The sequence below is a fragment of the Neoarius graeffei genome, chromosome 7 (assembly GCF_027579695.1).
Source record: "Neoarius graeffei isolate fNeoGra1 chromosome 7, fNeoGra1.pri, whole genome shotgun sequence".
Taxonomy (NCBI): Eukaryota; Metazoa; Chordata; class Actinopteri; order Siluriformes; family Ariidae; genus Neoarius; species Neoarius graeffei.
Window position 1 is genome coordinate 35,837,850 of NC_083575.1, and position 14,232 is coordinate 35,852,081.

Sequence of the window (14,232 nt, forward strand, 5' to 3'; positions counted from 1 at the left end):
CCGCATTTGACAAAATGTCCAAAATGTACTTACTTGTTTTAAAAAAAACTTGTTTTATTTTCAAAGGTGCTCCAAATAAGACTTTTTCAAGACATTTTGTCTATACAAGATTTTCAAGATGGACTGTCTAAAAACTAGCCTTTCTAGCTAAATGAGGTTTTGCTTGTTGGGCAGTTATGTCTTATAATAAGGGTGGCTAGATGTTTTGACTTGAAAATAGACAAATAAACTTCCTAAGATTTTTATTTTTTGCAGTGTAGCTAGAAAGGCTAGTTTTTAGACAGTCCATCTTGAAAATCTTCTCATTATCTCATTATCTGTAGCTGCTTTATCCTGTTCTACAGGGTCGCAGGCAAGCTGGAGCCTATCCCAGCTGACTACGGGCGAAAGGCGGGGTACACCCTGGACAAGTCGCCAGGTCATCACAGGGCTGACACATAGCCCATGTTTACATTAGACCGTATCAGCGGATCATCAGATTAACGTTTTTAAAACGATTAGTGTGCACACAGCAACACCAATACACGATTTGCGTGCACACAGCAACGCCAATACACGGATACGCTCGGCTCCGCAGGCATCCTGCGCTCCAAATCACTCCGCCCTGAACAGCGAGTGCCCTCTGGAGGGTGCGCACTCCGGCCCTGCGCAGCTCACAGAGCGCGCGAGTGAAGTGAACAAGCTGTGATTCGGGACTGAGCCGCTGTGTGTGTGATCCCAGCGCAGATCACTTACCACTTGCAAGTGGAAGGATGGCAAGCCTAAAGACAATCATAACTACACAATGGGCAGTATTTGCATCAGTATTTGCAGTATTTTCATACTTTTATACTCTTTAATGAAAGGTGATACAAGGCGGAAGTCCGCGCCGTTTTTCAGCAGTCGCGTCACATGACCAACGCCAGCGAATCAGGAAGGTGGATGTCACAGTGACGTTGTCCAATGACGACGCCAGCTAGAGCTCAGCACAGCGTATCCGCGTATCCTCAATGTTTACACAGCACCGGAGCTGACACGATCTGGATTGAATACGTGGACCCTGGCGGATTCCCGTTTCCCGGCGTTTCCAGGCGGTTTAATGTAAACGGACAGTGCATCCGCGAAGAAAACGAGACAGATACGGTCTAATGTAAACTTGGCCATAGACACAGACAACCATTCACACTCACACCTACGGTCAATTTAGAGTCACCAGTTAACCTAACCTGCATGCCTTTGGACTGTGGGGGAAACCGGAGCACCCGGAGGAAACCCACGCGGACACGGGGAGAACATGCAAATTCCACACAGAAAGGCCCTCGCCGGCCACGGGGCTCGAACCCGGACCTTCTTGCTGTGAGGCGACAGCACTAACCACTACACCACCATGCCGCCCCTCTTGAAAATCTTGTATAGACAAAATGTCTTGAAAAAGTCTTATTTGGAGCACCTTTGAAAATAAAACAAGTTTTTTTTTTAAACAAGTAAGTACATTTTGGACATTTGTCAAATGCGGTTCATCTTGTTTCAAGAAAAAAAACAAAGTATGCTTGTTTTGGGAATAAATGAACTTTACTGAAATCTTTGAATCTTTCATTACAATTCATACATTTCAAAACATAGACTCTAGACCAGACAAGTGCCTTCAAAAAGGCTATGAGTGAGTGGAGGGCGTTTTAGTGACGTCTTTTTGGAATGCTGTGAGTTAAGTTCAGTGTTTGTTTGTTTGTTGTGCCTGATCTTGTAAACCCCTCGTACACATGAATAGTCAGTGCCCCCAAAATGCACTGTTGCTTTGGCGTTGTGTAAGCACTGTAAGTCAAAATGCGTAGACTTTTTTTTTTTTTTTGGTGCCTGAGGTCCTGGGGAAGTGGAATCTTAAGAGATGTTTGAATGTTGAAATGGGAAAAAAAATAAACTTGTTGCAATGCTACACGTGTCGTCAACTTGATTCAAGATAGTCTCTGGTCTCATATCTAGAGTATTTTACTAATTACAGGCCACAAAAGGAGAATCTTTTAAGCTAGCAATGCTTAGTTGCAGAATTTAACAATCCTAATCATGGGCGCTGCCAGGGGGGGAAAGGTTAGAACAATTCTAGGGGCCCAGCACTGCCATGGGGCCCTTTAAGGGGCTGATAACATGCTTTTAATAAGACTTTTGAAATAACAACAATGCAATATTCCATCTGGTAAAATGAGCTAATTGAACAAGGTTGTCTATTTCTTGAGTTCTTCAACATATTGTCATTTAACCCTCCCCCTTTTGCGAAATGGTACGGTCCAGTTCTGGTAGAAGCGCGATGCGTTAAATCTGTGTGCTGATCAGTGCAACGCTACTTGCTGCTGTGTTGCGGTGCAGCAGCCAGCCAGCAGTGGAGTGCGTACAGTATATGATCGCTAAATATGAAGAGTGGCTGTCAAAAACGTAAAGAAAGGCAACTGAAAGCTGAGAGGGACCGGAGAGGCAGGCAACTGGTCACTCAGTTTTTCCCAAAGAAAGGTAGCTATCGCTCACATGCGTGTTCAAAATATTAGCGAATGGTAAATGAACAGTATGAACGTGGTTGGATTAGCCTATCAAGAGAACACTTTTACAGTTTGTACAGTGACATTTTTTCCATTTTAATAACTGAACTGACTTGTGCGATAAACAAGATGAAATATTACGTTATGCTGGTGCGAATAACTAGTGCTAATAACCAGTTTCATAACTAATGGGGTGCCCTAAATACGCACAGATTCAGCCTCAGGGGGACCTCCGCCCTACCAAACCACTGAACCCCTCTTTGGAGAAGGAGGTAAGCAGCAATACAACCCATAAATGCTTTAGGATTGAAGTTTTTAATGAGCGAGCGCCATATACAGTTTGCTCGATTAAAGTGTTGCTAATAATGGACACCGGTCAAGTGTTGGACATGGTTACGTGTGTGGAATGTTCGCACGTTCTAAACCATTGGTTTCAAATTGAGGAGCTGGAGAAAGCGCAGCACACATAAAAGAGGGATAGAGGTTACAACATATGAAGAAATACGTACGTAATTGATCAAATTGAAATGTCACTCCGTGTCACTTTGAAATAAATGTATAATAAGATGTTTCCTGTCTTTTATGGGTAACATTTGTAAGGCTACTGAGTATGGAGTTCATTTAAATGCATCAAACTTGAATGCATCAAACTTTTTCATGCATTAACTAACTTGCATGCATTGCTGATAACAGAGCCAGTTTTCATCTAGTCCCTGGTAGGTTAATACAGAAAATGTAATAACAAAGTCACAAACTCAAGGCGACTTGTCCAGGGTGTACCCCGCCTTTCGCCCGTAGTCAGCTGGGATAGGCTCCAGCTTACCTGTGACCCTGTAGAACAGGATAAAGCGGCTACAGATAATGAGATGAGAATGAGAGATCTCACATAATAAGTTCCCCGATCTTATTTTGGAATTATTTCATCTAAAAACAGGTTAGATTTTTCATCTTACTTTAAGAAATCTTACCAAGTCAAATTTGACTAGTTCCATTGGCAGATTTTTTTTCACCTGATTCAAGCAAATATGCTTTGTTTTAATCTTTTATTTCTTATCTTTGAAAGGCCATTTTTTGCAGTGTAAGTGCCTTATACTCCCAACGTGGAAGCAATAATGACCATCTATGAAGAGCAAATTGGAGATTTTGAAACACTATTTACGTGCAGAAAAAAAAACAGTGGTTACATGGTAGTGTGCACACACACACACACACACACACACACACACACACACACACACACACACACACACACACACACCTCTGCTGGGACTCTATTCTCGGCTGGCGGTTATTTGAAGCCTCTTATTTCATCTCTCATTCCTCCTAATGAACCCAAGCACACTAATAATGATCCTGGGCGTCCTTCAGAGTACCAAGGACAGCCACACACACATACACACACATACACACACCAATGACCTTTTCACAGCCATACCGCTAACAATTGCTTCATTAATGTTAAATTTTTGTAACTCCCAGTTGTACGGATGATATACACTCACTGGCCAATTTAATAGGAACTTGATCTTCAGTCTAAGCTTCCTGTTCTTGGCTGGCAGGACTGGAACCCAATATGGTCTTCTGCTGCTGCATGCTGAGATGCTTTTCTGTTCACCACGGTTGTAAAGAGAGATTATATGAGTTGCTACGGTACATCCTTCCTGGCAGCTCGAACCAATACTGGCCATTTTCCTCTGACCTCTCTTATCAGCAAAGCGTTTCCACCCACAGAACTGTCGCTCGCTCGATATTTTTTGTTTTTCGCACCATTCTGTGTAAACTCTAGAGACTGTTGTGTGTGAAAACCCCAGGAGTTTCTGAAATGCTCAAACCAGTCCATCTGGCTCAAACCAACGCCCATGTGACAGTGGAAGTCACACTTTGAGTTCACAATTGTTTTGAAGTGAACATTAACCGAAGCTCTTGATTTGTATCTGCATGATCTGATGCACTCTGCTGCTGTCAAGGGACTGGCTGATCAGAGAACCGCATCAAACAGCAGGTGGATGGGTGTTCCTGATAAAGTGGCCGGTGAGTGTAAGCAGGAGGGTATCGAGCAAAATCTATTTGTGTATTAGAGTTAATTTATTATTTCAGATCTATCATTCTAGATATCGGTCTCCAGCATAGTGGCTTCTTCCAAATCACCAAAACCCTGTGATGACCTGGCGACTTGTCCAGGGTGTACCCCGCCTTTCGCCCGTAGTCAGCTGGGATAGGCTCCAGCTTGCCTGCGACCCTGTAGAACAGGATAAAGCAGCTACAGATAATGGATCTCATCTCATCTCATTATCTCTAGCCGCTTTATCCTTCTACAGGGTCGCAGGCAAGCTGGAGCCTATCCCAGCTGACTACGGGCGAAAGGCGGGGTACACCCTGGACAAGTCGCCAGGTCATCACAGGGCTGCACATAGACACAGACAACCATTCACACTCACATTCACACCTACGGTCAATTTAGAGTCGCCAGTTAACCTAACCTGCATGTCTTTGGACTGTGGGGGAAACCGGAGCACCCGGAGGAAACCCACGCGGACACGGGGAGAACATGCAAACTCCGCACAGAAAGGCCCTCGCCGGCCACGTGGCTTGAACCAAGACCTTCTTGCTGTGAGGCGACAGCGCTAACCACTACACCACCGTGCCGCCCCCAGATAATGGATGGATTGATATTTTATTAAAGTGCATATTCTGGACCAATTTCATGTTTTTTTTATATGAAAGTCTGTCCCTTTACACACTCATCCAGAAGGGTAATTTTGCACAAGGCCATCTGTCTACAGCAGAAAAAAATAAAATAACAAAACGTGTCTGGAAAAATCCCAAGGGAGTCTGGAGCCAGATTCATGACGTCACCTGCGGAAGCGCCAGCAGGCTGCGAGAGCTTTGCACGGTTTCAGTGCACAGCCTGTGTAGACCAAGCGCTCCCATTTCTCTCTCATTGTCCGGTCTTTTAGAAAACAATGAGCGCTAATCCCATCAAGATTGGTGTTGTTACACCCTCCTACGATACATCTGTTAACCATTTTAATAATTACGCGATAACATTGAAGAAATTTGCAGAAAACCACCAGGTCGTTTCCTCATAAACAAACCAGCGCTGACGTAGGATTCAGAAGGAGGCGTCCCACAGATGACTCAATGTTTGCCGGGAAATTCAAATGCCAAGTTTTTTCAGAAGCGGACCAATTCGCCTCATATGGCTTGACTTCAACTGAATTTTTCTGGTATTGCGCAAGGTAAAAAAATTGCAGAGAATGCAGAATTACAGATATTTGACCAAAGTTTAATATCAAATAGGAGAATTACATTGATCTTGCTCCTGAATTTACCCGTGATATGCACTTTAAGGCTTTATACGGAATCCTTGATATTCTGTGTTGTGATTGAAGAAAGACTCAGTCAAACAGATGCAGTGGGACACCTCTCTCCTCACTACTCCATCCTTTGGGGAAATTAGCAAACTTTCACACTAGGAAACTTCACCAAAATGGAGGATGGCTAATTCCAAACTGTGCCCCTACCCATGCTGGAAAAGTTCAATTAATGATGCCCATGCAGGAATCATGGGGGACTGGCGCAAGTTAATTGGGATCAATCAACTCGGTGCTCTGTGCGTTCTCCTCGGCCAGAGGGCTTAGACAAGCAGGATCTGACAGCGATTGCTTAAAAGATTTGTTAACCGCTGGGATACTACTGACTCGGCTGAGTGCATCTGACTCAACACAAACTGGAAAGCGGACACAGTTCAATGTCACCCCTATTACTGGAGCTGTGTGAACACCAAAGGAATGAGACACAGAGGGTGCAAGCCACTCTTAATGACTGCATTTAAAACACAGATATAAGTATAAAATGCTCTAAAGCAGAAAATGATCAAAACTGAGGCTGCTCTGGCAGTAAGTGCCTCCAACAAACCATCTGTTTAGTCCATAATAGATTAAATGGGTCCATAAAATAAAGCAAAGCACAGTATGTGGCTCACTACCTAAGCCTCTTGTAATGAAATCGATACACTGGACGTGAGCCCATGCCCTAATGCAAGGGAAACTAGATTACACAGACATGTAGACCTCTGTAATTAAATAATGCAATATCGTACGTAGCTCTGTGCTTTACAATTCCATTTACTTAAGAAGATTTAACTAAGGGCTGTTGTGTAAATATATATTTCAAAGGTAATCTTTTATTATTTATTTTACTCGAGTAATGCACGTCTTTTAGTGCAGGACAAAAGAAAAACATTTTTAGTACACTTAGTTTTCTATTTGTAGCCACTATATGAGCTTGCTGTAACACATAAATGTCTGGCTCCTGCACTAGGTGTAAATAAGGTGATAAGTAGATACTCACATCAGGATATTCTTTAACAGGCACGTAAAGCTTCTCCTGCAGCTGTACAATTGGACCCACAGCGTCGGGGAGCTCCGAGCTCCTCTTCTCCGTGCTCCCATTTAATGTGTCATTGTACATGTCCTTCCGTACTCTGCTGATCTCTGCAACGAATAAACACACTCTCACTTAATTATGGTAATCACAGCATAATAGATGCTAACCTAGATAATCAGTGTACACTTTAGGCAGCATGGTTTCTGGGTTTTATTTTTTTCTGTGGTTTAAACGCATTTCTGTGTCCGTTTTCTAAATCAAAATTCATGATAAAAATGTGTCTGGCACCCAGAGCAATTTTCAATGGTTGTTTTTTGAAGTATTGTGGTAGACTCTGACTAGTGTTATGGTAAAGTCTGACTAGCATTGTGGTAGAGTCTGGCTAGTGTTGTGGTAGAGTCTGGCTAGTGTTGTGGTAGAGTCTGACTTGTGTTATGGTAGAATCTAGCTAATGTTGTGATAGAGTCTGACTTGTGTTGTGGAGGACTCTGAATAGCATTGTGGTAGAGTGTGGCTAGTGTTGTGGTAGAGTGTGGCTAGTGTTGTGGTAGAGTGTGGCTAGTGTTGTGGTAGAGTGTGGCTAGTGTTGTGGTAGAGTGTGGCTAGTGTTGTGGTAGAGTCTGGCTAGCGTTGTGGTAGAGTGTGGCTAGTGTTGTGGTAGAGTGTGGCTAGTGTTGTGGTAGAGTCTGGCTAGCGTTGTGGTAGAGTGTGGCTAGTGTTGTGGTAGAGTGTGGCTAGTGTTGTGGTAGAGTGTGGCTAGTGTTGTGGTAGAGTCTGGCTAGTGTTGTGGTAGAGTCTGGCTAGTGTTGTGGTAGAGTGTGGCTAGTGTTGTGGTAGAGTCTGACTTGTGTTATGGTAGAATCTAGCTAATGTTGTGGTAGAGTCTGACTTGTGTTGTGGAGGACTCTGAATAGCATTGTGGTAGAGTGTGGCTAGTGTTGTGGTAGAGTGTGGCTAGTGTTGTGGTAGAGTGTGGCTAGTGTTGTGGTAGAGTGTGGCTAGTGTTGTGGTAGAATCTAGCTAATGTTGTGGTAAAGTCTGACTTGTGTTGTGGAGGACTCTGAATAGCACTGTGGTAGTGTGGCTAGTGTTGTGGTAGAGTGTGGCTAGTGTTGTGGTAGAGTCTGGCTAGTGTTGTGGTAGAGTGTGGCTAATGTTGTGGTAAAGTCTGACTTGTGTTATGGTAGAATCTAGCTAATGTTGTGGTAAAGTCTGACTTGTGTTGTGGAGGACTCTGAATAGCATTGTGGTAGAGTCTGGCTAGCGTTGTGGTAAAGTCTGACTAGTGTTATGGTAGAATCTAGCTAGTGTTGTGGTAAAGTCTGACTTGTGTTGTGGAGGACTCTGAATAGCATTGTGGTAGAGGCTGGCTAGCGTTGTGCTAGATTCTGGCTAGCGTTGTGGTAGAGTCTGGCTAGCGTTGTGGTAGAGTCTGGCTAGCGTTGTGGTAGAGTCTGGCTAGCGTTGTGGTAGAGTCTGGCTAGCGTTGTGGTAGAGTCTGGCTAGTGTTGTGGTAGAGTCTGGCTAGCGTTGTGGTAGAGTCTGACTAGTGTTGTGGAGGACTCTGAATAGCATTGTGGTAAAATCTGACTAGTGTTGTGGTAGAGTCTGGCTAGTGTTGTTGTAGAGTCTGGCTAGCATTGTGGTAAAGTCTGACTTGTGTTGTGGTAGACTCTGACTAGCATTGTGGTAAAGTCTGACTAGTGTTATGGTAGAATCTGGCTAGTGTTGTGGTAAAGTCTGACTTGTGGTGGACTCTGACTAGTGTTGTGGTAGAGTCTAACTAGCACTGTGGTAGAGTTTAACTATCATTGTGGTAAACTCTGACTAGCATTGTTTTCGACTCTGACTGACATTGTGGTAGACTCTGGCTAACATTATGGTTAACTCAAACTAACTTTGTGGTAGACTCTGACTGGCATTGTTTTCGACTCTAGCATTGTGGAAGACTCTAACTAGCATTGTGGTAAACTCATACTAACTTTGTGTAGACCGAGATTAGCATTGTGGTTGAGTCTGACTAGCATTGTGGTAAACTCTAACATTGTGGCAGATTCTGACTAGCATTGGTATTGGTAAATTCTAGCATGAATTCATGGAAGACAAATGTAAAAATACAGTTATAGACAACAAATAGCACTCAATGCCAGCTGCACTGATGGGGATGTCTAGTCCTTCTTGTGACTAGTTTGAATGCATCAAATACCTTTGACCAAATGCCCGTGATACTTCAAACATGAAGGAAGCTATTGAAGAAAAACTACTTCAGACATTTGACCTTGCTGTGACCTTGACCTTGTTTGGTTCAATTCCAAATTCTAATCAGTTCCTCTGTGTAACAATGATACTTCCATATAAATCCTGCAAACAAACAGTCAACACTCATCCTTGAGACATTGTGCTAGCAAGAATCTCAGATGGATGCACAGACGCATGGACTGATGACCACGCAGCAACCTGAAAACGTTAAAAATTGGTCAACAAAGAGAATCTGTTGTACTCCGTGCTGTGTGCAAACTTCCATACAGAGCTCCACGGCGGATCAGAGTCCTCCCTCTGTCTCTAATTGGTTTAAATATCACATGGCTGTTTGTATAACTGCACAGAGTGACAGTTGGCTGTGAAAGCAACAGCACAAGACACGCTCAAGAGAAAACTCAAAAATTCCACCTCCTCTCAGTCTCATCAATTTTTTGCTTTGTAAAATAAACCGATGCTACAACTGACATCTCTGTCTGCCACATTTGTGTTTCTTTCACTGTCGACATTGCTGTTCAGTTTAACAAGGTTGTCAAGCCTGTGATAAAAATATGAGCCTGGTACTCCATTTCAAAGCCCTATACACAGCTTTTTCTCAGAGCATGTCTACTACTGCAAAATGCATTCTAACATTTAAAACACACAAAAGGCGTAACAAGGGGATATGAAAAATAAATGGCAACAGTTTAAAACTAGTGGCAAAACTGACCCTTCAACTCGATAATGTTATGAAGTTTGTTTCACCTCCAGTGCAGAGTCTCATCTCATCTCATTATCTCTAGCCGCTTTATCCTGTTCTACAGGGTCGCAGGCAAGCTGGAGCCTATCCCAGCTGACTACGGGCGAAAGGCGGGGTACACCCTGGACAAGTCGCCAGGTCATCACAGGGCTGACACATAGACACAGACAACCATTCACACTCACATTCACACCTACGCTCAATTTAGAGCCACCAGTTAACCTAACCTGCATGTCTTTGGACTGTGGGGGAAACCGGAGCACCCGGAGGAAATCCACGCGGACACGGGGAGAACATGCAAACTCCGCACAGAAAGGCCCTCACCGGCCACGGGGCTCAAACCCGGACCTTCTTGCTGTGAGGCGACAGCGCTAACCACTACACCACCGTGCCGCCCCCATCAAAATTCTATTTATCTCATTTTATTAAATATCAGAATGCATTTCTGACAGCTATTTTGTCACAAGTTATGAGTGTTTGAAATATGCTCTGTAATATATCAGTCCATATGTCAAAGCGATGGCCGTAAACGAGATTCGTTGAGACCTGTGCGAGACATCGTAGGACGGAAGTAAAACGTACAGCGGAAATCAAAGTGACCGACATCTGCCAACGTTGTCAAAAGACGCGCGCGCCCTCTTTCGAATGCTGACGTAATCAAGCCGGAAGTTTCATTTGTTTTGATAGCAATCAGGAAAGTTTGAAAAAAGTAGGCCGTAATCGTCATTTAAACTCGTTTTTGTGCAATACTTCGTTTGGAAAACAGTTTTCAAAATGGCGGCACTGACACCTGGCTGACACTTCACGTTTCGAAGTCTCGCACAAGTCTCGTGAAGATCGCGCGGATAAGCGACGCCTGCCGTGGACCAAACGAACCAAATTCAACATGGCTAAAAACCGAACAGGCCGATAAGTATAATATTTAATTGCAATTAGTTGCCAACACGAGCCACGATATAAGGTTACTAAAACCGAAAATGTAATTGAATAACACGTTAATTAAGAAATAAAGCAAGTTTAAAAATGACTTCAGTACTCCTTTAAAGTACACCACCACACCACCAGCTTTAAGCAAAACACTCCATTTGCAATAAAGCCTGAAGGAGACTTATCACTGCATTGCTGAAGCATTGCTACTGCAGTTTTTATTTTGACGTGACTGAAACTAATTTTGCAAGCCAGTCTTCTCTACAGAGTCTGATACGTTTTGTCAGAAATGGCCAAGAACTGCCAGCATTCACAAAAAGAGGCCATTTGACTAACATGGCCGATGATCAAAGCCCTTTTACCATAATCCCATGATAACTTTGAAAGATGGGATTTGGTGAAATGTTTTCAATTGATTAAATTCAGGTCACTGGTGCTTTTAACAACAGACACTGCCACTAAACAGCTTTATAGAAATCCGGAGGTAGATTTAGATCCCTACTGAGCAAACCAGAGATGACTGGTGAGGAAAAAAACTCACTGAGTCAAAAGGAGGAAGATACCTTGAGAAGAACCGCACTCAAAATGGACCCCATCCTCTTCGCCTGATACTGGGGCCATCCTTAAAAAAAAATCCGTTTCCTGTCCACCGGGTGAGCAAAAAAATTTTCAGTAGGGAGGGAGGAATTTTTATATATATATATTAGTGCTGTCAAGCGATTAAAATATTTAATCGCGATTAATGTCGCGACTGTCATAGTTAACTCGCGATTAATCGCAATTTAATCGCACATTTTTGTCACATGAAAAACCATTGTAATTCTCTTATCAGCATAAAAAAGTGAATGGGCTTGCTCACCGTTCGAACTACGGAGGTACTCGGGGGATCCGAAATCCCCTGAAACAGACATGAGACCCCTTGAAAACATGATTTGGGAAATGTTGGGGGGTCTTTAAAATATTGGCAAAATGATGTTTATTGACATAGCAATCGTGTGTAACGGGAAGCATTTGCATATCCGAAGTGAGCGCGCGATCGGAGATCCGTGCTCTGAGACAAGCGCAAGCACCCCCCCAAGGGAAAATAAGGGACCCTCCCGAAAATATCGGCATAGTTCGAACACTGGTTGTACCAATGTTTTTTTTTTTTATTGCAGAGCATAACACGTCTTGTCACAGCCACTGCAAAGTGGGGCTGGAGCCGCCGATGGGAAAACGAAACTCAAGCCGAGCACTGTGGCTCTTCGGGGGAGGGCAGAGGACTCTGGCTGTGCAGGGCGTGGCATCATGTCACAGAGCGTTAATCTCGCGATAAAAAAATTATCGCCGTTAAAATTGAGTCAAGTTAACTCGTTAATAACGCGACATTTTTGACAGCACTAATATATATATATATATATATATATATATATATATATATGGATAAGAAATCGCTGTTTGTAACGTCTCGGATGGATCAAGATCAAACGAATTTTCCAGTAACAGTTTATAATGGTCCGACACACGGGCTTTTTGTAGTTCTAAATCGAGCGTTAGGCCTAGTTCGGATGAAATTACACTATTAAAAAAATGATCACTGAATGATTTGTTTTTTCTGAACCTTTACTATTTTGTTGTTCGCTAGAATACCATTTTGCGATTTCACACTTAAGCAAATGTTTGAAAGCTCCGGATCTCCTTCCTTCATGGTGGCTGACATTTTTTTGTGCCACACGGCGCATGCGCAGAGCTGATTCGATTCTATATCCTGCGCGGAATGCGTAAATGTCAAGTTCGATTTTAGATTTACGAACCCGAAAAAAATGTCGAAAAACCGGCGTTAAAAAAAAAAATTTCAACCGCACAAACGGCACTCACCCGGACATTTTTTAATAATGGCGCGGGATTATCCTGGAACAATATCTTGTTTACTGTCTTGCGATGTTTCAAAGTTTTATTTTTTTTATTTTATGTGTGTACATGCAAGTGCAGAGAACCAGACTACAACCATCAAGATTCTGAAGCTTGGGACCAGAAATGTGTACAAAAAAGACAGCAGATGCTCCATGGCCTGTGGACTGCGCATCTGAAGCTGAGAGCTATAAAAGTGCCATGGAAGCTGCCTGCTTTAACACAGTCTTTAGTGAACTTCAGAGGTTACACATTACTGCTGCTGCCAGGATCTACAGCAGGAAACCACAGAACAGGCAGGAAGGATAATCACTATAATTATAGATGATCCCTTTTGTCGCTTAATGAAGGAAGCAATAAGTCTCCATTTCTTAAAGCAACCCATATAATCCCTTAGGAGAACCAGAAGTACAAGAGTGGGGTGGGGGGAATGAGTGAGAGAGAGAGAGAGAGAGAGAGAGAGAGAGATTGAGAAATGAGAGAGAATGCCTTGTAATAAGGTAGGAGAGATAATTAAAACCACCAGCTCTGTTAATATTTCATAAAAGACATTACGTCCTGGAATCTAGCAGCCACCATTGTGTATTGTGTAATTCTATTACTGGAGGATGAATTCTTTGGAGCAAACCTCAGGGGCAAACGATGGAGGATGGAGAGATGTAATTACAATTGGAATAGCATGTGGAATAGCATACATCTGACACACCTGCAGAGATCCTTAATCCTGCTATAGTGTAAATATATCGTCTCAGGTTAGAGGAATGAAAATGAGAAAGCATGGTAATAAACATGACGCGGCTTCGAGAAAAAGTTTTGCTGTAATGCGTAATCAGAAACATAGACAGGAACCCAGGAAACTAAAAGTGGTACACATCGGGCATCCTTTTCTCATCAGGTACCGTACATGGCTTGGGCTCTCTGTGTACTTGGGCATGCAATTTGACGAACCATCTATTAGCTCATCTCAATAAATCACAACCTAAAAAGCCTTCTGATGGCCAGGAATGGCAGGCACATTGCGATCAAAGATGATTTATACATTTATTGTGACAAGCAAGGACTTGCAGTGGTGATTGAAAGTTGGTGAACCCTTTAGAATTCTCTATATTTCTGCATAAATATGACCTAAAACATCATCAGATTTTCACACAAGTCCTAAACATAGATAAAGAGAACCCAGTTAAACAAATGAGACAAAAATATTATACTTGGTCATTTATTTATTGAGGAAAATGATCCAATATTACATATCTGTGAGTGGTAAAAGCATGTGAACCTCTAGAAATTAGAGTCGGGTGTTTTCAATCAATGGGATGACAATCAGGTGTGAGTGGGCACCCTGTTTTATTTAAAGAACAGGGATCTATCAAAGTCTGACCTTCACAACACACGTTTGTGGAAGTGTATCATGGCACGAACAAAGGAGATTTCTGAGGACCTCGGAAAAAGCGTTGTTGATGCTCATCAGGGTGGAAAAGGTTACAAAACCATCTCTAAAGAGTTTGGACTCCACCAATCCAC

General features: G+C 42.9%; 1 protein-coding gene across 6 annotated transcripts in view; it reads right to left on the reverse strand.

Annotated features, from left to right (window-relative positions):
* The window catches only part of LOC132889259 (KH domain-containing RNA-binding protein QKI), a 214,809-nt gene that overhangs the window by 124,116 nt on the left and 76,461 nt on the right, over window positions 1-14,232 (reverse strand). For all 6 annotated transcript variants that reach the window (XM_060925573.1, XM_060925571.1, XM_060925577.1 and 3 more), the window contains exon 2: window positions 6,861-7,003. In XM_060925573.1, coding sequence (XP_060781556.1) covers window positions 6,861-7,003 — 143 coding nt within the window. The remainder of the gene's footprint in view (window positions 1-6,860; window positions 7,004-14,232) is intronic.